This window comes from Saccoglossus kowalevskii, chromosome 16 (assembly GCF_978046115.1).
Source record: "Saccoglossus kowalevskii chromosome 16, keSacKowa6.1, whole genome shotgun sequence".
Lineage (NCBI taxonomy): Eukaryota > Metazoa > Hemichordata > Enteropneusta > Harrimaniidae > Saccoglossus > Saccoglossus kowalevskii.
The window spans coordinates 2,293,577-2,320,606 of record NC_140656.1 but is presented as its reverse complement, the minus strand read 5'-3'; the positions used below and the strand labels follow the sequence as shown (position 1 = coordinate 2,320,606).

General features: G+C 35.0%; 1 protein-coding gene across 1 annotated transcript; it reads right to left on the bottom strand.

Moving 5' to 3' along the window:
- Positions 1-297: 297 nt before the first annotated feature.
- On the bottom strand, positions 298-27,013 carry LOC102806627 (RUS family member 1-like). Its single transcript, XM_085491435.1, has 12 exons — positions 26,791-27,013; positions 23,228-23,305; positions 21,011-21,125; positions 17,104-17,149; positions 12,483-12,624; positions 9,132-9,233; positions 7,402-7,472; positions 5,710-5,900; positions 4,419-4,476; positions 3,863-4,040; positions 1,010-1,079; positions 298-525 (listed from the first exon to the last, which is right to left on the bottom strand). The coding sequence occupies exons 1-12, from the start codon at positions 27,010-27,012 to the stop codon at positions 338-340; spliced, it is 1,461 nt and encodes a 486-aa protein (XP_085347561.1). The 5' UTR covers position 27,013; the 3' UTR covers positions 298-337.
- Positions 27,014-27,030: the final 17 nt, after the last annotated feature.

Genomic DNA, 27,030 nt, shown 5'->3' with positions numbered 1-27,030 from the left:
TAGGTAATTAGTAATTTGAAATAAAAACTAATCAGATCAGGAGATTAACCTATGCAGCAAATTGTAATTTTGAGATACTGTTAAATACACACATATACACAGACAGACAGACAGACAGACAGACAGACAGACAGACAGACAGACAGACAGACAGACAGACAGACAGACAGACAGACAGACAGACAGACAGACAGACATACAGACAGACAGACATACATACAGACAGACAGAGATACAGACAGACAGACAGACAGACAGACAGACAGAGTGAACTCAAAGACAACAAATTCAAACCAATTTGGTATTTGTTTAAATGGGTTTATTACATTGCAAATCATCAATAGGTTTTGTTAACATCTACTCCATGGATGTTCCAATCAGCTCTCCATTCATCAGCTGCCAAGAGATTATAACTTGTTACCCATCCTTCACTCTGTAAGTCTTTTAAAAAGGCAGCAAATAATCTGTCTGTCAGTTTCTGTGAAAAATGTATCAGTTCCCAGTAATCAGCTTCTGACAAAACTCCTGACAAAAAAAAAAAGATGAAACTACAGTACAATTTGAAAATATTGGGTAGTTATAAAATAATTAAATTAAACAAAAAAAACAAACATTTTTTTTCAGTATCTCAGTTAACATTTTATTGTACAAATCTGAAGGTAGGAAATGGTGCAGCACTGGACATAGCCTGGCAAAGTCAGGACTTCTTTTTTGTTTTACAAAAAGAAATAATTAATTGTTCTTTTAGTCCTTTTAGCGTGATTGCGAAAACTAACCTGACCACTAAAGAAATCCTGACTGAACGCATCTGCGGGCATTTGAAAAGGCTAAATTGACAATTTAAGAAGAAGTCCTGACTTTGCCAGTCTACACTGGACACATGCAGATATTTAGGTCTAATACCCGTAAACCTGAAAGTACCATGACAAATGCCAAGTTATGACACACATTGTTTATAACCCCTCAATCAGTGACAATGAGCTGATTAGACAATATCAAGATTATTTACCTTTTTGAGATATATTCACCATTTTATTCATTACACTTTCAACTTCCCGTAATCTGTATAGTGGCTGATCCTGAAATAAAACATGAATTAGTTCAAGGTCTCAATCCTTTCATAATCATTTCTACCAGCTATAGTAGATTTTCATAAATGTGATTGCAAAGTGCAAACATATTTAACAGACAATAAAGGATTTTCTGTTCACTACGAGATCTTGCGTAATAAGAACATAGAAACAAGCAGCCTATCGGCTGAGATAGCTCCGCTGTTAGCAATACACATTTCAATTAAAGAACTGAAGACATCATTAGAGAATGAACAATATGAATAGTATCAAAGCAATCGGACTTACAGTTTTTAACAAGAAGTCGAAAATATCACTTTCTACCAAAAATTACAAAAATATTCACCAAAATTAGAGAATTAAAGATATCATCACGAAATGAACAAATCTGAGAAAGGTCTACATGTAGTATCTATATATGTAATATCAAAGCAATTGAACTTTTGGTTTTTAACAAGAATTTGAAAATATCACGTTTTACCAAAAATTACAAAAATATTCACCAAAATTAGAGAATTGAAAATATCATCACAAAATGAACAAATCTGAGAGAGGTCCACATGTAGTACCTATATATGTAATAATATCAAAGCAATCAGACTTACAGTTTTCAACAAGTCGAAAATATCACTTTTTACCAAAAATGACAAAAATATTCACCAAAATTAGTGAATTGAAGATATCATCACAAAATAAACAAATCTGAGATAGGTCTACATGTAGTACCTATATATGTAATATCAAAGCAATTGAACTATTGGTTTTTAACAAGAAGTCAAAAATATCACTTTTTACCAAAAATTACAAAAATATTCACCAAAATTAGAGAATTGAAGATATCATCACAAAATGAACAAATCTGAGAGAGGTCCACATGTAGTACCTATATATGTAATATCAAAGCAATCGGACTTGCGGTTTTTAACAAGAAGTCGAAAATATCACTTTTTACCAAAAATGACAAAAATATTCACCAAAATTAGAGAATTGAAGATATCATCAGGAAATGAACAAATCTGAGAGAGGTCCACATGTAGTACCTATATATGTAGTCTCAAAGCAATTGGACTTGCGGTTTTTAACAAGAAGTCGAAAATATCACTTTTTACCAAAAATGACAAAAATATTCACCAAAATTAAAGAATTAAAGATATCATTACAAAATGAACAAATCTGAGAGAGGTCCACATGTAGTACCTATATATGTAATATCAAAGCAATTGAACTTGCGGTTTTTAACAAGAAGTCGAAAATATCACTTTTTACCAAAAATGACAAAAATATTCACCAAAATTAGAGACTTGAAGATATCATTACGAAATGAACAAATCTGAGAAAGGTTTACATGTAGTACCTATATATGTAATATCAAAGCAATTGAACTATTGGTTTTTAACAAGAAGTGACAAATATCACTTTTTACCAAAAATTACAAAAATATTCACCAAAATTAGAGAATTGAAGATATCATCACAAAATGCACAAATCTGAGAGAGGTCCGCATGTAGTACCTATATATGTAATATCAAAGCAATTGAACTTGCGGTTTTTAACAAGAAGTCGAAAAAATCACTTTTTACCAAAAATGACAAAAATATTCACCAAAATTAGAGAATTAAAGATATCATCACGAAATGAACAAACCTGAGAGAGGTCCACATGTAGTACCTATATATGTAGTATCAAAGCAATTGGACTTGCGGTTTTTAACAAGCAGTCGAGAATATCACTTTTTACCAAAAATGACAAAAATATTCACCAAAATTAAAGAATTAAAGATATCATTACAAAATGAACAAATTTGAGAGAGGTCCACATGTAGTACCTATATATGTAATATCAAAGCAATTGCACTTGCGGTTTTTAACAAGAAGTCGAAAATATCACTTTTTACCAAAAATGACAAAAATATTCATCAAAATTAGAGAATTAAAGATATCATTACAAAATGAAAAAATCTGAGAGAGGTCCACAGGTAGTACCTATATATGTAATATCAAAGCAATTGCACTTGCGGTTTTTAACAAGAAGTCGAAAATATCACTTTTTACCAAAAATGACAAAAATATTCACCAAAATTAGAGAATTGAAGATATCAACATGAAATGAACAAACCTAAGAGAGGTCTACCCAAGGTACATGTACACCAAGTATCAAAGCATTCAGGCTTGTAGTTTTCAAGAAGAAGTCGAAAAAGTAAAACATTGACACGGACGACGACGGACGACGGACAATCACTCATATGATAAGCTCCGCTCGACAAAGTCGACAGCGGAGCTAAAAAAAATCAAATGATTTGATTTTGAATTAACATTTTTTTTTTTTTTAAACTTAAATGTTGAAGTTATTAGGCATGTAAATACCCCAACAAATACTTTTGTGTTTGTGGAATCCCACATGATGATTTGACATCACTACAATGCTATGACCTTTGTTTGTTCTGTTTATATGTTTGATTTCACACACAGCATGAGATCTCATAGTGAATGGAAAATGGCCAATTATCAAATGCACCAGATATGGGTCTCATACAAACAAGATTGTTGATAACATTTAGCACTTGATAAATGCTTTCAGTGTTGTGTAGATCAGAGTTACGAGAAAAAAGACTGTTCCAAGGTTTATACCAATAAATTACTATGTGCTGTGAGTTCCCTAATTGCCATGAACACAGTCAATTTCTCCCAAATCAACTGTCAGTTGAAATGGTAGGTTGTGAGAAAATCAATGTGTGTATGAGCAGCAATCTGGTGCAATTGTAACACAGTGAAAGCTGTTTAACTGACAATTACCAAATTGTTTTTTGCAACATGAAATGCAAATTCAATAACTTCTGCATGAAAACAACTTTTCAACATGTCTATGGAGCTGCAGTGATGACTTAAAACTATGTTCAGTTGTCTTTTGTCAATACCAATCAGGTACTTGTCATCTCGCCGACTATCAACACACTGCTGCAAGTCAGAAATACTACAAGACAGAAAGAACAATGAGATAGAAAAAATCTGCATTCTCAAAACATGTGTATGTATAGCTGAAGGTATTGTATTTTTCATTAATATTGAAGCAGACTCTGGTTAATTAATTAATTAATTTTTTGGGGGGTAAGTGGTTCGGCAATAAAATATTAAATGATAGAAATATCACTACTCTTTGTGATTTGACATGTACATGTACTAGGATTTATGCTCTGGGTGCTCTCATCAACTGGTCTCTGTGATCTGACATATCATGTCAGCAAAGGCCAGGCTCTAGTGAACACATATCTGATGTTTGCTCCTCTGTGAATAGTCAAGACTTCCAATAGATAGATAAACAAATACTTAAACTCAGAAATTATGTACTGACCTTTTTATAACCTTAGCAAATGGTGTGGCTAATTTTATATTAAACATTTTTTGCTGCTCTAAAAAAAAACATGAAAAAAAAAACAGTTTATTGAGTTTATTTGATCTGAGATAATTTGATGGCATTGAGTAAGACTTGCATCACAATCATTCATACTATGGCTATTCAATAACAACCTAGAAACTTTAATTAAGTATAATATGGCACACAAATCTTTATATTTAGATCAATCTCACTGAGTACTTCACATATTCACCTCATGTGCTTAGCTGACTCGTGTCTAGCTCATTTCAGTTCTTAACTTACTACTGTGTTCAGCTGACTCATGTCCCTATATGACTCTAGTACCTAGCGGGATCCTGTTCTTAGCTGACTTCTGTCTAAATGACTCCTATCTTTGGCTGACTCTTATTTTAGGCTAACTCACTTACTCATGTTCCTAGCTTAATCCTATGTGACTCTAGTGCCTAGCTGACTCTAGTGCCTAGCTGACTCTAGTGCCTAGCTGACTCTAGATATCAGTACAACAGCTAAAAACCAGCTATATACATGTAAATTAATAAGTAATTAATATGCATGGAATTCAATCTAAAACTCACACCTTACATCCGCGGTTTATCTCATAGCACCTAAGTTTCAATTTACACTTATGAGTAATGACAATTTGCTTATTATTATGCATATTATATTACTATTAATATTTAAACAAGCAGGCTCTCGGCTGAGATAGTTCCACTGTTAGCAATGCACATTTCAAATAAAGAACTGAAGATATCATTAGAAAATGAATGAATCTGAGATAGGTCTGTCTGAGGTACCTGCATGTACATGTACAAAATGTATATCATTAAAGCAATCAGACTTTTCAACAAGAAGTAAAAAATATCACTTTTTACCAAAAATGACAAAAATATTCATCAAAATTAGAGAATTGAAGATATCATCACGAAATGAACAAATCTGAGAGAGGTCTGCCCAAGGTACATATACAGTATCAAAGCAATAAGAATTGTATTTTTCAAGAAGAAGTCGAAAAATTAAAAAGTTGACACAAACGACGGTCAATCACTCATATGATAAGCTCTGCTTGACAAAGTCGACATCAGAGCTAAGAAAAAATTAATCAGATCATTGTATTATCCCACACATCCATGTTGCATTGAAATGCAATGATTGATACTTGAGATATCAGTGAAACATCATTTCATATACTCACATAAAACACACACAGGTTCCACAAATACTCACAAAACTGGGATAATTAAGATGGTGACAAAGAGAAAATACTTACTCCATATCACTGGTTCCAAGGCATTGGCTTGTTGAAGACTCATCACATGACCACCAGGACTCAACAAAAAATCCTGACAGATTATATGAAGGCGGGCTTGATTTATGGTATCCATGACAACACAAGTGACTGCACAGTAATTGGCAAAGAGATGGAGCATGGTGAATATAATGAAGAGTGTCCAAATCAAGCTGAGAATAGAAGCAATGAATCAAGAAGTTGTCATATAATAAAAGCATAATTTTGAGGTGAAATTGAAATGTTTTTTAGAAATTCAACAATTTTAGCTTATGGGTACCAGCATCAACTAAACCTAGTTACACACATTGCCCATTGCATACAAGTCTAGCGCTAACTACTGAGACATGTATCAACCAGGTTTGGTTGAACACCTTGCACACTGTGAAGGCAAGTCTAGTACTAACTACTGAGACATGTATCAACCAGGCTTGGTTGAACACCTTGCACACTGTGAAGGCAAGTCTAGTAGTACTAACTACTGAGACATGTGTCAACCAGGTTTGGTTGAACACCTTGCACACTGTGAAGGCAAGTCTAGTACTAACTACTGGGACATGTATCAACCAGGTTTGGTTGAACACCTTGCACACTGTGAAGGCAAGTCTAGTACTAACTACTGAGACATGTATCAACCAGGCTTGGTTGAACACCTTGCACACTGTGAAGGCAAGTCTAGTACTAACTACTGAGACATGTATCAACCAGGTTTGGTTGAACACCTTGCACACTGTGAAGGCAAGTCTAGTACTAACTACTGAGACATGTATCAACCAGGTTTGGTTGAACACCTTGCACACTGTGAAGGCAAGTCTAGTACTAACTACTGAGACATGTATCAACCAGGATTGATTGAACACCTTGCACACTGTGAAGGCAAGTCTAGTACTAACTACTGAGACATGTATCAACCAGGCTTGGTTGAACACCTTGCATACTGTGAAGGCAAGTCTAGTACTAACTACTGAGACATGTATCAACCAGGTTTGGTTGAACACCTTGCACACTGTGAAGGCAAGTCTAGTACTAACTACTGAGACATGTATTAACCAGGTTTGGTTGAACACCTTGCACACTGTGAAGGCAAGTCTAGTACTAACTACTGAGACATGTATTAACCAGGTTTGGTTGAACACCTTGCACACTGTGAAGGCAAGTCTAGTACTAACTACTGAGACATGTATCAACCAGGCTTGGTTGAACACCTTGCACACTGTGACGGCAAGTCTAGTACTAACTACTGGTAGTGGCATCAGATTTGGGTAAACACAACTACATTTTTTTTAAAACTGTTAGTTCATTAATAAGGACATGATTTGTAACTTTTGTAACAGTTGTTTGGGTCAATGTGGGGTAAAGAGATATAATGGGAGGGGAGGGGAGGGGAGGGGAGGGGAGGGGAGGGGAGGGGAGGGGAGGGGAGGAGAAGGGAGGGGAGGGGAGGGGAGAGGAGAGGAGAGGAGGGGAGAGGAGAGGAGAGGAGAGGAGAGGAGAAGAGAGGAGAGGAGAGGAGAGGAGAGTAGAATAGAATAGAATAGAATAGAATAGAATAGAATAGAATAGAATAGAATAGAATAGAATAGAATAGAATAGAATAGAATAAAGCTTTTAATATAAACCATTCTAAACTTCATTATCCCAAACAGTATATCAGATGACTGAAGACAAACTTACTGTGTGTGGCCAGAGACCAGTGGAGTAATTGTTAAACCAACAACCAAACCAAGTAGATTAACCATAGTCTCCTTCAAAGTGAAGACACAAAAACATTTTTTTTGTTATTTTCAGTAAGACCAAACCCTCAATTCAAAGATTAATTTTTCATTTTTATAGCAGCATTTTATATTTTGGTGTTGCATGAGGTTTGCACTTGTACAAAGATTATAAACAAGCAGCCTCTCGGCTGAGACAGCTCTGCTGTTAGCAAGGCACATTTCAATTAAAGAACTGAAGATATTAGAAAATGAACAATATGTATAAGTATGTATAGCAATTGGACTTGCTGTTTTCAACAATAATTCAAAAATATCACTTTTTACCAACAAGCAGCCTCTCGGCTGAGATAGCTCCGCTGTTTGCAATGCACATTTCAATTATAGAACAGAAGATATCATTAGAAAATGAACAATATGCATAATATCAATGCAATGGGACTTGCTGTTTTCAACAAAAATTCAAAAATATCATTTTTCACCATAAATGATTGTGGTTTTTAACAAGAAGAAAATATCACTTTTTACCAAAAATGACAAAAATATTCACCAAAATTACTGTAGATAATTAAAAATATCATTACAAAATGAACAAATCTGAGAGAGGTCCACATGTAGTACCTATACATGTAATAATATCAAAGCAATTGGACTTGTCGTTTTTAACAAGAAGTCGAAAATATCACTTTTTACCAAAAATGACAAAAATATTCACCAAAATTGGAGAATTGACGATATCATTACAAAATGAACAAATTTGAGAGTGGTCCACATGTAGTACCTATATATGTAATATCAAAGCAATTGAACTTGCGGTTTTTAACAAGAAGTCGAAAATATCACTTTTTACCAAAAATGACAAAAATATTCACCAAAATTAGAAAACTAAAGATATCATCACAAAATGAACAAATCTGAGAAAGGTCCACATGTAGTAACTATATATGTAATATGAAAGCAATTGAACTTTTGGTTTTTAACAAGAAGTTGAAAATATCACTTTTTACCAAAAATGACAAAAATATTCACCAAAATTAGAGAATTAAAGACATCATTACGAAATGAACAAATCTGAGAGAGGTCTACATATAGTACTTATATATGTAATATCAAAGCAATTGGACTTGCGGTTTTTAACAAGAAGTCGAAAATATCACTTTTTACCAAAAATGACAAAAATATTCACCAAAATTAGAGAATTAAAGATATCATTACAAAATGAACAAATCTGAGAGAGGTCCACATATAGTACCTATATATGTAATGTCAAAACAATTGGACTTGCGGTTTTTAACAAGAAGTTAAAAATATCACTTTTTACCAAAAATGACAAAAATATTCACCAAAATTAGAGAATTAAAGATATCATCATGAAATGAACAAATCTAAGAGAGGTCTACCCCAGCTACATACACACCAAGTATCAAAGCATTCAGGCTTGTAGTTTTCAAGAAGAAGTTGAAAAAGTAAAACATTGACACGGACGACGGACGCCGACGGACAATCACTCATATGATAAGCTCCGCTCGACAAAATCGACAGCGGAGCTAAAAAAGTTAGTTATCATAAAAATTAATCATAATTCTTTGAATGACAGCACCAACAATTTGATGCAATATTTTGCAGATTTCTATGTGATTTTACTGAAATCCTCTGTTTATCAAGCATGCAGTTTATAAAATGTTCACTGACCTGACTACCATCTTTTGCCGAGACATCAGCCATATTGTTTCTACGTGCTTGGTGCATAGTTAATGCCGCTCTTGTTGCACCGCCTGCAACTCCAACTAATGACTGCATATAGTGTTAGATAACATCCTAGATTACAAACTTGCACATTTTTTTCTACATCAATAAGCTCATTCACATTTTCCATATTTCATTTATTCTGATAACATTGAAATGTAATATTATTGATGGTCATTTAAGCATTCATTGCTAAATACTAGTAAGCAGTCTTTAGCAACAAAATCAACCAAACTTTTCATTTATTTATTTATTTATTTATTTGTTTGTTTAATTATTTGTTTATTTATTTATTCATTCAGTGGTTTTTAATTTAGCTATTTCCATTGATAAGTAAAATTCACTAAATTAAAAAATCATGAACATGTAGAATAACAGTGGAACTTAAACACAGTGAAATTGCTTAAAGCATCAAAATAGTGAAATTGCTTAAAGCATCAAAATAGTGAAATTGCTTAGAGCATCAAAATAGTGAAATTGCTTAAAGCATCAAAATAGTGAAATTGCTTAAAGCATCAAAATAGTGAAATTGCTTAAAGCATCAAAATAGTGAAATTGCTTAAAGCATCAAAATAGTGAAATTGCTTAGAGCATCAAAATAGTGAAATTGCTTAGAGCATCAAAATAGTGAAATTGCTTAGAGCATCAAAATAGTGAAATTGCTTAAAGCATCAAAATAGTGAAATTGCTTAGAGCATCAAAATAGTGAAATTGCTTAAAGCATCAAAATAGTGAAATTGCTTAAAGCATCAAAATAGTGAAATTGCTTAAAGCATCAAAATAGTGAAATTGCTTAGAGCATCAAAATAGTGAAATTGCTTAGAGCATCAAAATAGTGAAATTGCTTAAAGCATCAAAATAGTGAAATTGCTTAAAGCATCAAAATAGTGAAATTGCTTAGAGCATCAAAATAGTGAAATTGCTTAGAGCATCAAAATAGTGAAATTGCTTAGAGCATCAAAATAGTGAAATTGCTTAGAGCATCAAAATAGTGAAATTGCTTAGAGCATCAAAATAGTGAAATTGCTTAGAGCATCAAAATAGTGAAATTGCTTAAAGCATCAAAATAGTGAAATTGCTTAAAGCATCAAAATAGTGAAATTGCTTAGAGCATCAAAATAGTGAAATTGCTTAAAGCATCAAAATAGTGAAATTGCTTAAAGCATCAAAATAGTGAAATTGCTTAAAGCATCAAAATAGTGAAATTGCTTAAAGCATCAAAATAGTGAAATTGCTTAAAGCATCAAAATAGTGAAATTGCTTAGAGCATCAAAATGGTGAAATTGCTTAAAGCATCAAAATAGTGAAATTGCTTAGAGCATCAAAATAGTGAAATTGCTTAAAGCATCAAAATAGTGAAATTGCTTAGAGCATCAAAATAGTGAAATTGCTTAAAGCATCAAAATAGTGAAATTGCTTAAAGCATCAAAATAGTGAAATTGCTTAAAGCATCAAAATGGTGAAATTGCTTAAAGCATCAAAATAGTGAAATTGCTTAGAGCATCAAAATAGTGAAATTGCTTAGAGCATCAAAATAGTGAAATTGCTTAAAGCATCAAAATAGTGAAATTGCTTAAAGCATCAAAATAGTGAAATTGCTTAGAGCATCAAAATGGTGAAATTGCTTAAAGCATCAAAATAGTGAAATTGCTTAAAGCATCAAAATAGTGAAATTGCTTAAAGCATCAAAATAGTGAAATTGCTTAGAGCATCAAAATGGTGAAATTGCTTAAAGCATCAAAATAGTGAAATTGCTTAGAGCATCAAAATAGTGAAATTGCTTAAAGCATCAAAATAGTGAAATTGCTTAGAGCATCAAAATGGTGAAATTGCTTAAAGCATCAAAATAGTGAAATTGCTTAGAGCATCAAAATAGTGAAATTGCTTAAAGCATCAAAATAGTGAAATTGCTTAAAGCATCAAAATAGTGAAATTGCTTAGAGCATCAAAATGGTGAAATTGCTTAAAGCATCAAAATAGTGAAATTGCTTAGAGCATCAAAATAGTGAAATTGCTTAAAGCATCAAAATAGTGAAATTGCTTAGAGCATCAAAATAGTGAAATTGCTTAGAGCATCAAAATAGTGAAATTGCTTAGAGCATCAAAATAGTGAAATTGCTTAAAGCATCAAAATAGTGAAATTGCTTAAAGCATCAAAATAGTGAAATTGCTTAAAGCATCAAAATAGTGAAATTGCTTAAAGCATCAAAATAGTGAAATTGCTTAGAGCATCAAAATAGTGAAATTGCTTAAAGCATCAAAATAGTGAAATTGCTTAGAGCATCAAAATAGTGAAATTGCTTAGAGCATCAAAATAGTGAAATTGCTTAGAGCATCAAAATAGTGAAATTGCTTAAAGCATCAAAATAGTGAAATTGCTTAAAGCATCAAAATAGTGAAATTGCTTAGAGCATCAAAATAGTGAAATTGCTTAAAGCATCAAAATAGTGAAATTGCTTAGAGCATCAAAATAGTGAAATTGCTTAAAGCATCAAAATAGTGAAATTGCTTAAAGCATCAAAATAGTGAAATTGCTTAGAGCATCAAAATAGTGAAATTGCTTAAAGCATCAAAATAGTGAAATTGCTTAAAGCATCAAAATAGTGAAATTGCTTAGAGCATCAAAATAGTGAAATTGCTTAAAGCATCAAAATAGTGAAATTGCTTAAAGCATCAAAATAGTGAAATTGCTTAGAGCATCAAAATAGTGAAATTGCTTAAAGCATCAAAATAGTGAAATTGCTTAAAGCATCAAAATAGTGAAATTGCTTAGAGCATCAAAATAGTGAAATTGCTTAAAGCATCAAAATAGTGAAATTGCTTAGAGCATCAAAATAGTGAAATTGCTTAAAGCATCAAAATAGTGAAATTGCTTAGAGCATCAAAATAGTGAAATTGCTTAGAGCATCAAAATAGTGAAATTGCTTAAAGCATCAAAATAGTGAAATTGCTTAAAGCATCAAAATAGTGAAATTGCTTAAAGCATCAAAATAGTGAAATTGCTTAGAGCATCAAAATAGTGAAATTGCTTAAAGCATCAAAATAGTGAAATTGCTTAAAGCATCAAAATAGTGAAATTGCTTAAAGCATCAAAATAGTGAAATTGCTTAGAGCATCAAAATAGTGAAATTGCTTAGAGCATCAAAATAGTGAAATTAATTGCTAGTAAAAATAAATGGTTTTACAGTATTATGTCAAATCTATTTCATAATTGCTGAGCAGAGTGTGCTGTTGACTGAGTATCAACCAATAATCTCCATGACATAAGGCAAATACACTATACTTGCATATTCTCACCTTGCATAGCCCTGAGATACAGGCTATCAACCTGAAATACTCGGACGGGAAGAACGTTGATGATAACTCTAAGCACAGAGCGAAATCATTGACGATGTCAGCAAACAGTCGCCATCGTTTACAATCACTATCTAAACTTGTTCTATAAATATGCAGAATAAAGAAACTTTTTTTAGTACTTTTTCAACCATTATAGTCAAATAGATATCGGTATAATTTAGGAAAACGATATAATGTTAGTCAATTATTTAATAGATACACAAAGTAATTAGAGTAATTAGACTCACCTTTTGAATTCCCCCACAAATGTGTATTGCTATTATTTTTATTTTTATTGTCTTTTAACATACTTTTGGTAAAAATAAAATGACACAATTTTTTTTTTCTTTTTTTAATTTTGCTTTTGTATTACATTTTTTTGAAACAACCACAACAAAATATATGTTCAACATTCAACATTTTGAATCAAAGCAAAACAACAATGACAGCATTTCTGTGATGATAACAACTTCACTTGAACAAAATTGTATGTCTGAGAAATGGTTATAAAGTAATATGCAAATAAAAACCACCATGGCTGCCAATAGGCCATTTAGAATCAAATAACAAAATCAAAGAAAGCTTAGAAAGAACTCCCCTGTGCTGAGAGTATTGAAGACACATTAAAAATTAATTCAAAATTACTTGTACATGAGATATTGGTGGAAAAGCTGAAAACTAATTATGTAAATCAGGTAACTAATATGAACAGAACAGAACAACAAGCAGCCTGTCGGCTGAGATAGCTCCGCTGTTAGCAATGCACATGGCAATTAAAGAACAGAAGATATCATTAGAAAATGAACAAATCTGAGAGAGGTCCACATGTAGTACCTATATGTATAATATATCAAAGCAATTGGACTTGCGGTTTTCAACAAGAAGTCGAAAATATCACTTTTTACGAAAAATTACAAAAATATTCATCAAAATTAGAGAATTAAAGATATCATCATGAAATGAACAAATCTGAGAGAGGTCCACATGTAGTACCTATATATGTAATATCAAAGCAATTGGACTTGCGGTTTTCAACAAGAAGTCGAAAATATCACTTTTTACCAAAAATTACAAAAATATTCACCGAAATTAGAGAATTAAAGATATCATTACAAAATGAACAAATCTGAGAGAGGTCCACATGTAGTACCTATATATGTAATATCAAAGCAATTGGACTTGCGGTTTTCAACAAGAAGTCGAAAATATCACTTTTTACCAAACATTACAAAAATATTCACCAAAATTAGAGAATTAAAGATATCATTACAAAATGAACAAATCTGAGAGAGGTCCACATGTAGTACCTATATATGTAATATCAAAGCAATTGGACTTGCGGTTTTCAACAAGAGGTCGAAAATATCACTTTTTACCAAAAATTACAAAAATATTCACCAAAATTAGAGAATTGAAGATATCATTACAAAATGAACAAATCTGAGAGAGGTCGACATGTAGTACCTATATATGTAAATATCAAAGCAACTGGACTTGCGGTTTTCAACAAGAAGTCGAAAATATCACTTTTTACCAAAAATGACAAAAATATTCACCAAAATTAGAGAATTAAAGATATCATTACAAAATGAACAAATCTGAGAGAGCTCCACATGTAGTACCTATATATGTAATATCAAAGCAATTGCACTTGCGGTTTTCAACAAGAAGTCGAAAATATCACTTTTTACTAAAAATGACAAAAATATTCACCAAAATTAGAGAATTGAAGATATCATCATGAAATGAACAAATCTGAGAGAGGTCTACCCAAGGTACATATACACCAAGTATCAAAGCATTCAGGCTTGTAGTTTTCAAGAAGAAGTCGAAAAAGTAAAACATTGACACGGACGACGGACGACGACGACGACGGACAATCACTCATATGATAAGCTCCGCTCGACAAAGTCGACAGCGGAGCTAAAAAAATTATGAATTATTATGCTAATTAGAGAATTAATATTAATCAAAATTAATCAGGCCTGTCTATTGTCCTAGAGCATTTATGTACCAAATTTTATTCAAATGTGATGATAATTAATTTTGTTAATTAAGTGATTAAAAAAAATAGCATAAATATTTACCAAAAACTAATTGGGTTTCTGCATAGTTCTCTTTAAAAGTTTCATTAAAATCCAATTTATTGTTCTTTATATATCAGTGGAACATTATGCAAATTAGGTAATTAATATCCAATTAAAACTAATCAGGTGTCTGCATAATCCTAGAAGATCTATGTAGCAAGTCTCATTAAAATATGATGATTACTACTTGATATATCAAAAGCTGAAAATGAATTAATTATGCAAATTAGGTAATTAATATGTACTCATATTACCCTAAAAACTATCAGGTCTGTGCAGTGTCCTATAACATCTATGTACCAAGTTTTATTGAGATGTGATGATTACTACTTGAAATATCAAAAGCTGAAAATTAATTAATTATGCAAAATAGCTAATTAATATATACTGATATTACCCTAAAAACTATCAGGTCTGTGCAGTGTCCTATGACATCTATGTACCAAATTTCATTGAAATGTGATTACTACTTGAAATATCAAAAGCTGAAAATTAATTAATTATGCAAATTAGGTAATTAATATGTACTCATATTACTCTAAAAACTATCAGGTCTGTGCAGTGTCCTATGACATCTATGTACCAAGTGTCATTGAAAGGTGATGATTACTACTTGAAATATCAAAAGCTGAAAATTAATTAATTATGCAAATTAGCTAATTAATATATACTGATATTACCCTAAAACTATCAGGTTTGTGCAGTGTCCTATGACATCTATGTACCAAGTTTTATTGAAATGTGATGATTAGTACTTGAGATATCAGTGGAAAAGCCGAAAATTGATTCATCATTATGCAAATTAGGTAATTAATATTGCACCGATTTTTCCCCAAAACTAATCAAATCTGTGCATTAGTTTGGAGCATCTGTGTGCCAAGTTTCATCAAAATCCAATGAGTGGTTCTTTAGATATCAGTGGAACAGTCATGGAACAGCTAAAAATCAGCTAATTATCATGCAAATTTGGTAATTAATATGCATGGATTTTTACCAAAACCTAATCCAATCTGCGCATTGGCCCAGAGCATCTATGCACCAAGTTTCATCAAAAACTGATGTATGGTTCTTGAGATATCAGTGGAACAGACGGACACACACACACACACACACACACACACATACTTGTATTGCTATATGTTCCGAGGACTTCATTGGATTAACTTTTAATATAGTTGAATTAACTTTTAATATAGTTGCGATATGAACTCGATTAAAACGTGTTCCTATATAGGGTTGCGTTTTAATTGGAGTTTAATTAAACTCAATTACAATGCAATACAATGGAGAATTGCATTTTAATTAAGTTTAATTAAACAAGAGTTGAATATCCCGTGACTGAACATAGAAATGTTTGCGAAGCTTAGGTTTAGTATCGGGATAAGGTATGGTATAATTATATTAATATTAGTATAACGTGAACCATACCTTCCCCCGATACTAAACCTAAGCTACGCAAAACGTATTAATAATCGAATTAACTATTAATATAAATTATGTTTTTCGAGGACTATGAAAAAGGTCCTCGGAAGGTGTGTATGTCCTCGGAAGTAGCTATGTATCTGTATTTTTGTCCTCGCAACATATAGCAATCCAAGTACACACACACACACATACAGACACTAACTGCAAAGACTCCCTTTTTGTGCTTCGCACACAGGAGTCAACAAAATGACAAAATTTGAACAAAAAATAAAACTTTTCTTTGGTATTTTAGTCAAACTTGATGTTCTGATCGAACATCAAGTTTGACTAAAATACCAAAGAGAAGTTTGATTTTTTGTTCAAATTTTGTTTTTTGGGACAAATATTGCCATTAGTCAGAGAAAGGTCATTTAAATGAATAACAAATTATGTCTTTGAAACAACATTCGTTAAAGTACATCCAAAAAATGATTGGCACCACACAAAAAGAAAAAAAAAACATGGCCACAAGTCAGCCATTTTGAATCAAATCACTTAGCAAAATGACATATACATCAGTAACCCACCATGTGTGATGAAATGAATGAAATTGGCGCAGTGATACCTGAGTAAGGCAATGTTAAAATTTTTTGATTTATATTTTGGAGAACAAATTTGCAGCCAGTCAGTTAAATTTCACTAAAATCTTAAAATAAATGAAGAAAACATGCCACCCATTATGTCTTGCCTTTGTACCAAATTTAAACAAAATCTATAACACTTTATCTCAGAAACAGGCACAACACTGGTACAAAAAACAAAATGGCCAATAAAATCTTCAATTGTCACTCAAATCTTGAAACAAAATGATGTGCATGATAGTAAAAGTGATTGATGGCAATGTCATGTGACTAGTTGTTAACCAAAGACAGAAAAGATGAGTGACGCTTGTCAAATAAGAAAGAATAAGACACATTAGACCATTTCTTGTGCACTATATTACATTATTATGACTAAAATACATATGACTAACAACATCTGGTGTTGAATGGAATTTGTATTATAAACCTTTATGAGTTTGATCCACTCACCCTTGTAACCAAGCAAAAACTATTCTACCAACCATTGAAGTACCATCTGTAATAAACAGTAAATATATATGATTAAGCACAGTTCCTCTATTCCCAGTAAACCGTTCACACCTTGAACAATTAGCCACGAAGTTGAGTGTACACTAACTTAATCACTGCAATCACAAACTGCAAACAGAACAGAACAAATTACCATGATTTATCAAAATACAAACTTCAGGGAAAAAAACTAACACATAACAAAAAAGTAAATGTACATAAATATCTACATTGAAATGCCTGGCCCAGTACACTGGTTGCAATGCCTGGCTCAGCACACTGGTTGCAATGCCTGGCTCAGCACACTGGTTACAATGTCTGGCTCAGCACACTGGTTGCAATGCCTGGCTCAGCACACTGGTTACAATGTCTGGCCAGCACACTGGTTGCAATGTCTGGCTCAGCACACTGGTTACAATGTCTGGCTCAGCACACTGGTTACAATGCCTGGCTCAGCACACTGGTTGCAATGCCTGGCTCAGCACACTGGTTACAATGTCTGGCCAGCACACTGGTTGCAATGTCTGGCTCAGCACACTGGTTACAATGTCTGGCTCAGCACACTGGTTGCAATGTCTGGCTCAGCACACTGGTTGCAATGCCTGGCTCAGCACACTGGTTACAATGTCTGGCCAGCACACTGGTTGCAATGTCTGGCTCAGCACACTGGTTACAATGTCTGGCTCAGCACACTGGTTACAATGCCTGGCTCAGCACACTGGTTGCAATGTCTGGCTCAGCACACTGGTTGCAATGTCTGGCTCAGCACACTGGTTGCAATGCCTGGCTCAGCACATTGGTTGCAATGCCTGGCTCAGCACACTGGTTGCAATGTCTGGCTCAGCACACTGGTTGCAATGTCTGGCTCAGCACACTGGTTGAAATGCCTGGCTCAGCACACTGGTTGCAATGCCTGGCTCGGCACACTGGTTACAATGCCTGGCTCAGCACACTGGTTGCAATGCCTGGCTCGGCACACTGGTTGCAATGCCTGGCTCGGCACACTGGTTACAATGCCTGGCTCGGCACACTGGTTACAATGTCTGGCTCAGCACACTGGTTACAATGCCTGGCTCAGCACACTGGTTACAATGCTTGGCTCAGCACACTGGTTGCAATGTCTGGCTCAGCACACTGGTTGCAATGTCTGGCTCAGCACACTGGTTGCAATGTCTGGCTCAGCACACTGGTTGCAATGCCTGGCTCAGCACACTGGGTGCAATGTCTGGCTCAGCACACTGGTTGCAATGTCTGGCTCAGCACACTGGTTGAAATGCCTGGCTCAGCACACTGGTTGCAATGCCTGGCTCAGCACACTGGTTACAATGCCTGGCTCAGCACACTGGTTGCAATGCCTGGCTCGGCACACTGGTTGCAATGCCTGGCTCGGCACACTGGTTACAATGCCTGGCTCAGCACACTGGTTACAATGTCTGGCTCAGCATACTGGTTGCAATGCCTGGCTCAGCATACTGGTTACAATGTCTGGCTCGGCACACTGGTTGCAATGCCTGGCTCAGCACACTGGTTACAATGTCTGGCTCAGCACACTGGTTGCAATGTCAGGCTCAGCACACTGGTTGCAATGTCTGGCTCAGCACACTGGTTGCAATGTCTGGCTCAGCACACTGGTTACAATGTCTGGCTCAGCACACTGGTTGAAATGCCTGGCTCAGCACACTGGTTACAATGCCTGGCTCAGCACACTGGTTACAATGCCTGGCTCAGCACACTGGTTACAATGTCTGGCTCAGCACACTGGTTGAAATGTCTGGCTCAGCACACTGGTTGCAATGTCTGGCTCAGCACACTGGTTGCAATGTCTGGCTCAGCACACTGGTTGCAATGCCTGGCTCAGCACACTGGTTGCAATGCCTGGCTCAGCACACTGGTTACAATGTCTGGCCAGCACACTGGTTGCAATGTCTGGCTCAGCACACTGGTTACAATGTCTGGCTCAGCACACTGGTTACAATGCCTGGCTCAGCACACTGGTTGCAATGTCTGGCTCAGCACACTGGTTGCAATGTCTGGCTCAGCACACTGGTTGCAATGCCTGGCTCAGCACATTGGTTGCAATGCCTGGCTCAGCACACTGGTTGCAATGTCTGGCTCAGCACACTGGTTGAAATGCCTGGCTCAGCACACTGGTTGCAATGCCTGGCTCGGCACACTGGTTACAATGCCTGGCTCAGCACACTGGTTGCAATGCCTGGCTCGGCACACTGGTTGCAATGCCTGGCTCGGCACACTGGTTACAATGCCTGGCTCGGCACACTGGTTACAATGTCTGGCTCAGCACACTGGTTACAATGCCTGGCTCAGCACACTGGTTACAATGCTTGGCTCAGCACACTGGTTGCAATGTCTGGCTCAGCACACTGGTTGCAATGTCTGGCTCAGCACACTGGTTGCAATGTCTGGCTCAGCACACTGGTTGCAATGCCTGGCTCAGCACACTGGGTGCAATGTCTGGCTCAGCACACTGGTTGCAATGTCTGGCTCAGCACACTGGTTGAAATGCCTGGCTCAGCACACTGGTTGCAATGCCTGGCTCAGCACACTGGTTACAATGCCTGGCTCAGCACACTGGTTGCAATGCCTGGCTCGGCACACTGGTTGCAATGCCTGGCTCGGCACACTGGTTACAATGCCTGGCTCAGCACACTGGTTACAATGTCTGGCTCAGCATACTGGTTGCAATGCCTGGCTCAGCATACTGGTTACAATGTCTGGCTCGGCACACTGGTTGCAATGCCTGGCTCAGCACACTGGTTACAATGTCTGGCTCAGCACACTGGTTGCAATGTCAGGCTCAGCACACTGGTTGCAATGTCTGGCTCAGCACACTGGTTGCAATGTCTGGCTCAGCACACTGGTTACAATGTCTGGCTCAGCACACTGGTTGAAATGCCTGGCTCAGCACACTGGTTACAATGCCTGGCTCAGCACACTGGTTACAATGCCTGGCTCAGCACACTGGTTACAATGTCTGGCTCAGCACACTGGTTGAAATGTCTGGCTCAGCACACTGGTTGCAATGTCTGGCTCAGCACACTGGTTGCAATGTCTGGCTCAGCACACTGGTTGCAATGTCTGGCTCAGCACACTGGTTACAATGTCTGGCTCAGCACACTGGTTGAAATGCCTGGCTCAGCACACTGGTTACAATGCCTGGCTCAGCACACTGGTTACAATGCCTGGCTCAGCACACTGGTTACAATGTCTGGCTCAGCACACTGGTTGAAATGCCTGGCTCAGCACACTGGTTACAATGCCTGGCTCAGCACACTGGTTACAATGCCTGGCTTGGCACACTGGTTGCAATGTATGGCTCAGCACACTGGTTGCAATGCCTGGCTCAGCACACTGGTTGCAATATCTGGCTCAGCGCACTGATTGCAATGCCTGGCTCAGCACACTGGTTGCAATGCCTGGCTCAACACACTGGTTGCAATGCCTGGCTAAGCACACTGGTTGCAATACCTGGCTCAGCACACTGGTTGCAATGCCTGGCTCAGCACACTGGTTGCAATGCCTGGCTCGGCACACTGGTTACAATGTCTGGTTCAGCACACTGATTGCAATGCCTAGCTCAGCACACTAGTTGCAATGCCTGGCTCAGCACACTGGTTGCAATGCCTGGCTCGGCACACTGGTTGCAATGTCTGACTCGGCACACTGGTTGCAATGGCTGGCTCAACACACTGGTTTCTATGCCTGGCTCAGCACACTGATTGTAATGCCTGGCCTGGCTCCACAAAATGTCAGTTATTTTCAAGAGCATACACAAGAAAACCCAGTCCCAAAAATAAAATTTGGCTCCAAAGTTTTTTTAGATAGTAAAACCATTACAGCAAATTTTTACCTTTCAAAATCCATGTGATAGTAGCTGCGAGTGGAGTAGCACTCTCATCACCAACACCAATCCCCTTCAACATCGCCTGTGTAGCTAAGGTACCAGTAAGATAGGAACAGAATGCCTAAAAATATACACACACAGAAAGATATGGAATGCCAGACATATATAGAGTCTGTAGTCAAATCAGAAAAACCTAGTACTACAGCGAACAGCAGAAAGCAGTACCTTAGTGTATATAAGCATGTAACACAGAACCTAGACTGGCGCAGTAGGGGCGATTAATTTGATTATGTAGTTGAAATAAAATAAAAAAATTTGTGAAATGGAGGTGCTAGCGCGAAATCACCCCAACAGGTTTATTCTGCATGGCCCTCTATCGACACTGCAGGAACCCGTTGATTTTTCAACAGGTAATTATGTTAATGAGTGTTCTAATTGACAATCATCTAAGCCAATCACAACATCTCTTCAACTGACCTCTGACCGAGAAGACTTCGGCTGATTGTAGCAGCCGATTTTTTTTTTAATTCTAAGACTAGTACGAGTTACTTTTTTACACATTGTGATGATTTAGAAACGACGACTACAACAAACTTGAATTTCAACGTTCCTCCATGTTGAGTCTGCAGTGTACCTTTACCATGTTGACCTCATTATGCACGTATTTCCGCGCCCACCTCATTATAATATGTGATTCATGAATATTTAATAGCAATGAATTTCCTGCAGAATAAACCAGTCGGGGTGATTTCGCGCTAACACCTCTATTTCGCGATTTGTTTTATTTTTTTTAAACTACAAAAACAAATTAATGGCCCGACTGCGCCAGTCTACACAAAACCCTGCTTTCATCCAAATTCAAATATTTAATAGTGATTGGCTTAAGGTAAAGATGCATTTTACCTGACAGGTATTTTAATTAGTTAATTAGGAAACCAAGATGACCTCCCTTGTCCACAAAACTATATATTTTCGAAAAGCTATTGTATGAATTTTTTATGGACACTGTAGTTTGAAATATGCACAAAAAATGTGCTTTTTTGGTCAAAAGTGATTTAAAAAAAAATAGCTTCTGAACTTAATTAGGTCACATGAATCTATTTATACAAAGTTGGTAGTAAATTTCAACTCTGAAGTAATCAGATCTGTGGATTATATAAAAGCACCCATGTACCAATTATCATTGAAATTTGATGAGTGGTATTCAAGATATCTGTAGAACACATATAAATTGGTTAATTTATGCAAATTTGGTTATTGGTAAGCGCAAAGTTTAACCCTTAACTAAACATGTGTATGATTTATTCCAGAACACCTATGTACTAAGTTGAGATATTGGTACAAAACCTAAAAATTGGATAATTAATATGCAAAATAAGGTAATTAATAGGCACAAATTGCAAACAGAAACTACGGTAATCAGATCGGTGCATTGTCCCAGATTATCTATGAATAAGTTTCAGTGAAATCTGTCAGGTAGTTCTAAAGACTAAAAATTGGTTAATTACTATGCAAATTAGATCAATAATATGCACAGCTTTCAAATGAAAATTAATCAGGTCTGTGCTTTATCCCAGATCATTTATATACTAAGTTTCATTGAAATTGAGTGAATTATTGCATATATTCTGTACGTTAATAGAATGGTTTATAGTGAGTGTAATACCACAGATAATATGTCCTAACAAAAAAAATTGGGATTTACTTTTTATGTCCAATTTTCAACTGACTGACATAACACAAGTGACCTGTTAATTCACAATTCAACACCATATTTTGGTATGATATTGAATCTCATCATCACCTCAATTTTATGGAGAATATTCTTTATTTTAGTTCATTTACACCATGATTTACTTCAATATCCATGTTTCAAGCTCAAAATGAGAATTCTACTTCAGATTTAAATATTTCAAAAATTAACATAAAATAAAATGTTATTTTTTCTCCATTATAATTTTCCAGTATATGTATCTATATAACACAGCTGCCAGAAATACTGTGAAATGTATCCTTCAAGAATCAGTGAATTTAAAACTTTGTGAATAGTTAAAACATAAACCACCATCGTCGAAAGTTATACTACATGATACAATTCACAACATATGACAGCTCATACAGAATTGTTATGAATATTGCAATAACAAGTGTTATAGCAAACTGTGGTAGTGGTTTATTTCTATTACGGTAAATATTATAGCACTGAGCCTGGAAAATACTGACCTGCATTGTATCCCATATCTGATATGTTAAGTAGTCTCCGCTCACACTCTCAGGGTAACCCTGTGGTAAGAAAAGAGACTGCAAAAAATGGAGGGGAATATGTTAGATTATTATAGCAAACAATGAATTTAGTGCTATTTACATGTAAACTGAACATATAATCTACCACTATATCTGTCTTGACTCATTGAGGACACGCCTTACAAAATAGAAAATGTCAAATTTGCCAGAATGGAGAGATTGAGGATGAAAAACATTTCCTCCTAACATGTTTACACTATGATGCATTAAGACAAGACAGCCTAAACAAATGTTTTGCAACACCGACCAATCAAAACAAAGAAGAAAAACTAGTAAATATACTTAAAACGAAAGACAAAAACATGTTAATTAATTTAGACAAATTTGTATACCAAGGGTTCTTAATGAGAGAAAACTACATTAAATCTAAATTACCACCTGCCTCATAAAAAATAATGTCTTTGCTTTGCTTTGTTGTTGTTTTTTCTCTAATTTTTTAAATTTTTTTTTATTTTTCTACTTTCAACTTTTAACTTTATTGTATCACTAACAATATCTCAATTAAGAATACGTTTATCAATAAAGATTATTATTATTATTACAACACAAAGACAGTATGGCAATAGTATAATAAATCTCTGTTTATGTGATCTGTACTAACAGAGTACATACTCTAAGAATTCTAATCATGATAACATTACATACATCTCTTTCATTTTTGTTAGTTTAGATAACAGCTCTACATCCCAGTGAAAACAATTTTATGAAAGTCATGTCTGCATAGACATTTGTGATTACTTCAGTGATGTGATTAACAGTAAAGTCTAGTGTTCTTGGTGCTAGAAACATTTTGTGATTACTTCTGAGTGATGTGATTAACAGTAAAGTCTAGTGTTCGTGGTGCTAGATACATTTTGTGATTACTTCAGTGATGTGATTAACAGTAAAGTCTAGTGTTCTTGGTGCTAGATACATTTTGTGATTTATTTTAATTGAAAACATGCCTCCAGGGTTCTCACCAATGCAAAATATTTTTAGATAAACAATAAAGCTCATAATAATTAATACAATAAAGGTGATTAACATTTGTTATGTAAATTATAACACTGGCATTTGTCACACACTACTAATACAGGTATTTCCATGCAATAAATTGATTTAACCTTTGAAATTGTGTACAGTAAAAATATTTTAGAAAAAACAAAAACAAAACAGAAACTTTTTTTGTGAAGTTTAACTTAATGCATCATAGTCTACATTTTTTAAATATATTTCAGGGCACACTGATTGTAACAATATTCATTTAACAAGCAGCCTGTCGGCTGAGGTAGCTCTGCTGTTAGCAATGCACATTTCAATTAAAGAACTGAAGATATCATTAGAAAATGAATAATATGTATACATGTACTATCAAAGCAATCTGAAATTCGAAAATAACTTTTTATCAAAAATATTCATTTCATCAACATTTTAGATAATTGAAGATATCATCATGAAATGAACAAATCTGAGAGAGATCTACTAGTACCTATATTTATAATATCAAAGCAATCAGACTTGCGGTTTTCGACAAGAAGTCGAAAATATAACTTTTTACCAAAAATGACAAAAATATTCATCAACATTAGAGAATTAAAGGAAACATCATGAAATGAACAAATCTAAGAGAGGTCTACCCAAGGTACATATACACCAAGTATCAAAGCATTCAGGCTTGTAGTTTTCAAGAAGATGTAAAAAAAGTAAAACATTGACACGAACGCCGACGAACAATCACTCATACGATAAGCTTCACTCAACAAAGTCAACAGCGGAGCTAAAAATTACTTTGGAAATCAAATGTTGGATAAAATGTTGACATTCATTTTTTAAAAATAATTTATAAAAATTGATGAAATAGAATGACTTTGTTGTGTTGAAAGTGACATGAGATAAAGTTCTTATTTTGCACTATTTCTGTGCATATGTCAATTAAATGTATTCCTGACCAATGACATCACATGACTACATATTGTGATATGCTTTAATTTTGCAGGAGACCAGTTTTTTGGAGTCAGTGTAAATCATTATTCTTTGTAGCAGTGAAAGCGTAATCATGCGTATGACATGGAACGTATGCCAGTGAATGTCGGTTTTCAAGAATGCAATCGTTAAACTTTAAGTGCAAAAATTGTTAGCAATGAAAATTAAGCCGTTTACAAATAGGCAAATGACAAGTGTTTGCGAAAATTACCACAGAAAAACAGCTGCTATAAATACTCAATGCACCAGAAGGATGAAACACGATCGTTACACAATCAAACGCATCGATCTATGTTGACAAGCAAGGCTATAAGTAGTTTGTTTTTTCTTAATCATTGATGAAAAAACAGTGATACTACTAGTAATTAAATGTAACGTTTGATAGCAACCATATTGCTGTATTGTACTACATTTAATGTGGTGCAAATATATTTAATCCTTGATTTGTTTTTGTAAGTTACCAATTTATTCAAGGTAGAGATGCAGATTTGTGGCACTTGGGAATGACTGTCTTGGCTATAGACTGTTGAAATTTGGTAGAATTGTGAATAGTGGAACATACTCGAAAAATGATTTTAAAATATAGATAACAGGTGCAAACATTCTCTTTTGAATGCTTAGCAAGATTTAGCAAGGCTGTACATAAATAATAAAAAAGAAACATGGTGAAAAAAAGAAATGACGGGATCTCCATATTATGCACTATATTTAACTTTTAACAGAACGATAATACATTTAAATTTGGAACTGTTACAGCCATTTTAATTATGAGCATTAGCTAACTTCTTACTGAGTGAATGGTTATGCAAATTAGCAATTATCTCAGCTTCCGGTCTGGCCATTGTTTTTGGTTGAACAGTGTTACAACAATCCTACAGACAACTAGCCTGAATGTTAATTTATGCATAAACATGAAGTAGTGAAATTTGAGCTGCTGCCCTGCAAAATTGACAACTGGTAGACAGTTTTCAAGACGGCACTTTCTCCATAGTAAACAGATGTACCCATAAACCAATTCTGACAGGAAACAGAAGCATGGTTTAGAAGCTAATTTTTTTAAATCACTTTTGACCAAAAAGGCACATTTTTGTGCATATTTCAAATTACAGTGTCCATAAAAAAAAGATACTAACAAAATTTTAAAATTCATACAATAAGCCTTCCTGAAAATATATAGTTTTGTAGACAAGGGAGGTCATCTTGGTTTCCTAATTAACTAATTAAAATACCTGTCAGGTAAATTGCATCTCTACCTTAAAAAATCAACGCGGTATCAGATGGAGATTTAGATTTCGGAAATATTTCAACTGATGTAAAGATTACTATGACCGTATCTCTCAACCTCTTTCATTCATAAAAGTGTGGGCTGCATGAAAAATATTGACGATAAGGATTTATTATAATTTGGGACGCGTAAACCCCTCCTTCCGACTTCAACGTATGTTATGTCGCGCCCTCAACGCCACACTATTATGCAAGGTTTGTTAATTAATGCGGTTTGTTTGTAAACAATTTCTCACCCTGAAAAACTGGGACAAGGAGGCGAACCTTCGGTCTTTCGCTGTTATCATACGAATTTTACCATCTCTGTCTTTCTTGTAATACGCTTTAGCGCCCTGTGACCCATAACCCTCTTCGCAAACAATATTATCCATAAAAACAACAAACCCACTGAAGGACAGAAACAAAAATACGGGAAGCCTGCACGTATCAGATGCAGAAATCGTCCATTTTAAACACATTAGTCTAGAGAATGCCGG

Excerpts from the sequence above, each read along its gene's own strand:
- LOC102806627 (XM_085491435.1), bottom strand. The coding sequence starts at position 27,012 with ATGTGTTTAAAATGGACGATTTCTGCATCTGATACGTGCAGGCTTCCC. Across the intron at positions 23,306-26,790 it reads CCTTGTCCCAGTTTTTCAGG|TCTCTTTTCTTACCACAGGG; the intron begins GTGAGAAATTGT and ends CATTTTTTGCAG. Across the intron at positions 21,126-23,227 it reads AGATATGGGATACAATGCAG|GCATTCTGTTCCTATCTTAC; the intron begins GTCAGTATTTTC and ends GTATATTTTTAG.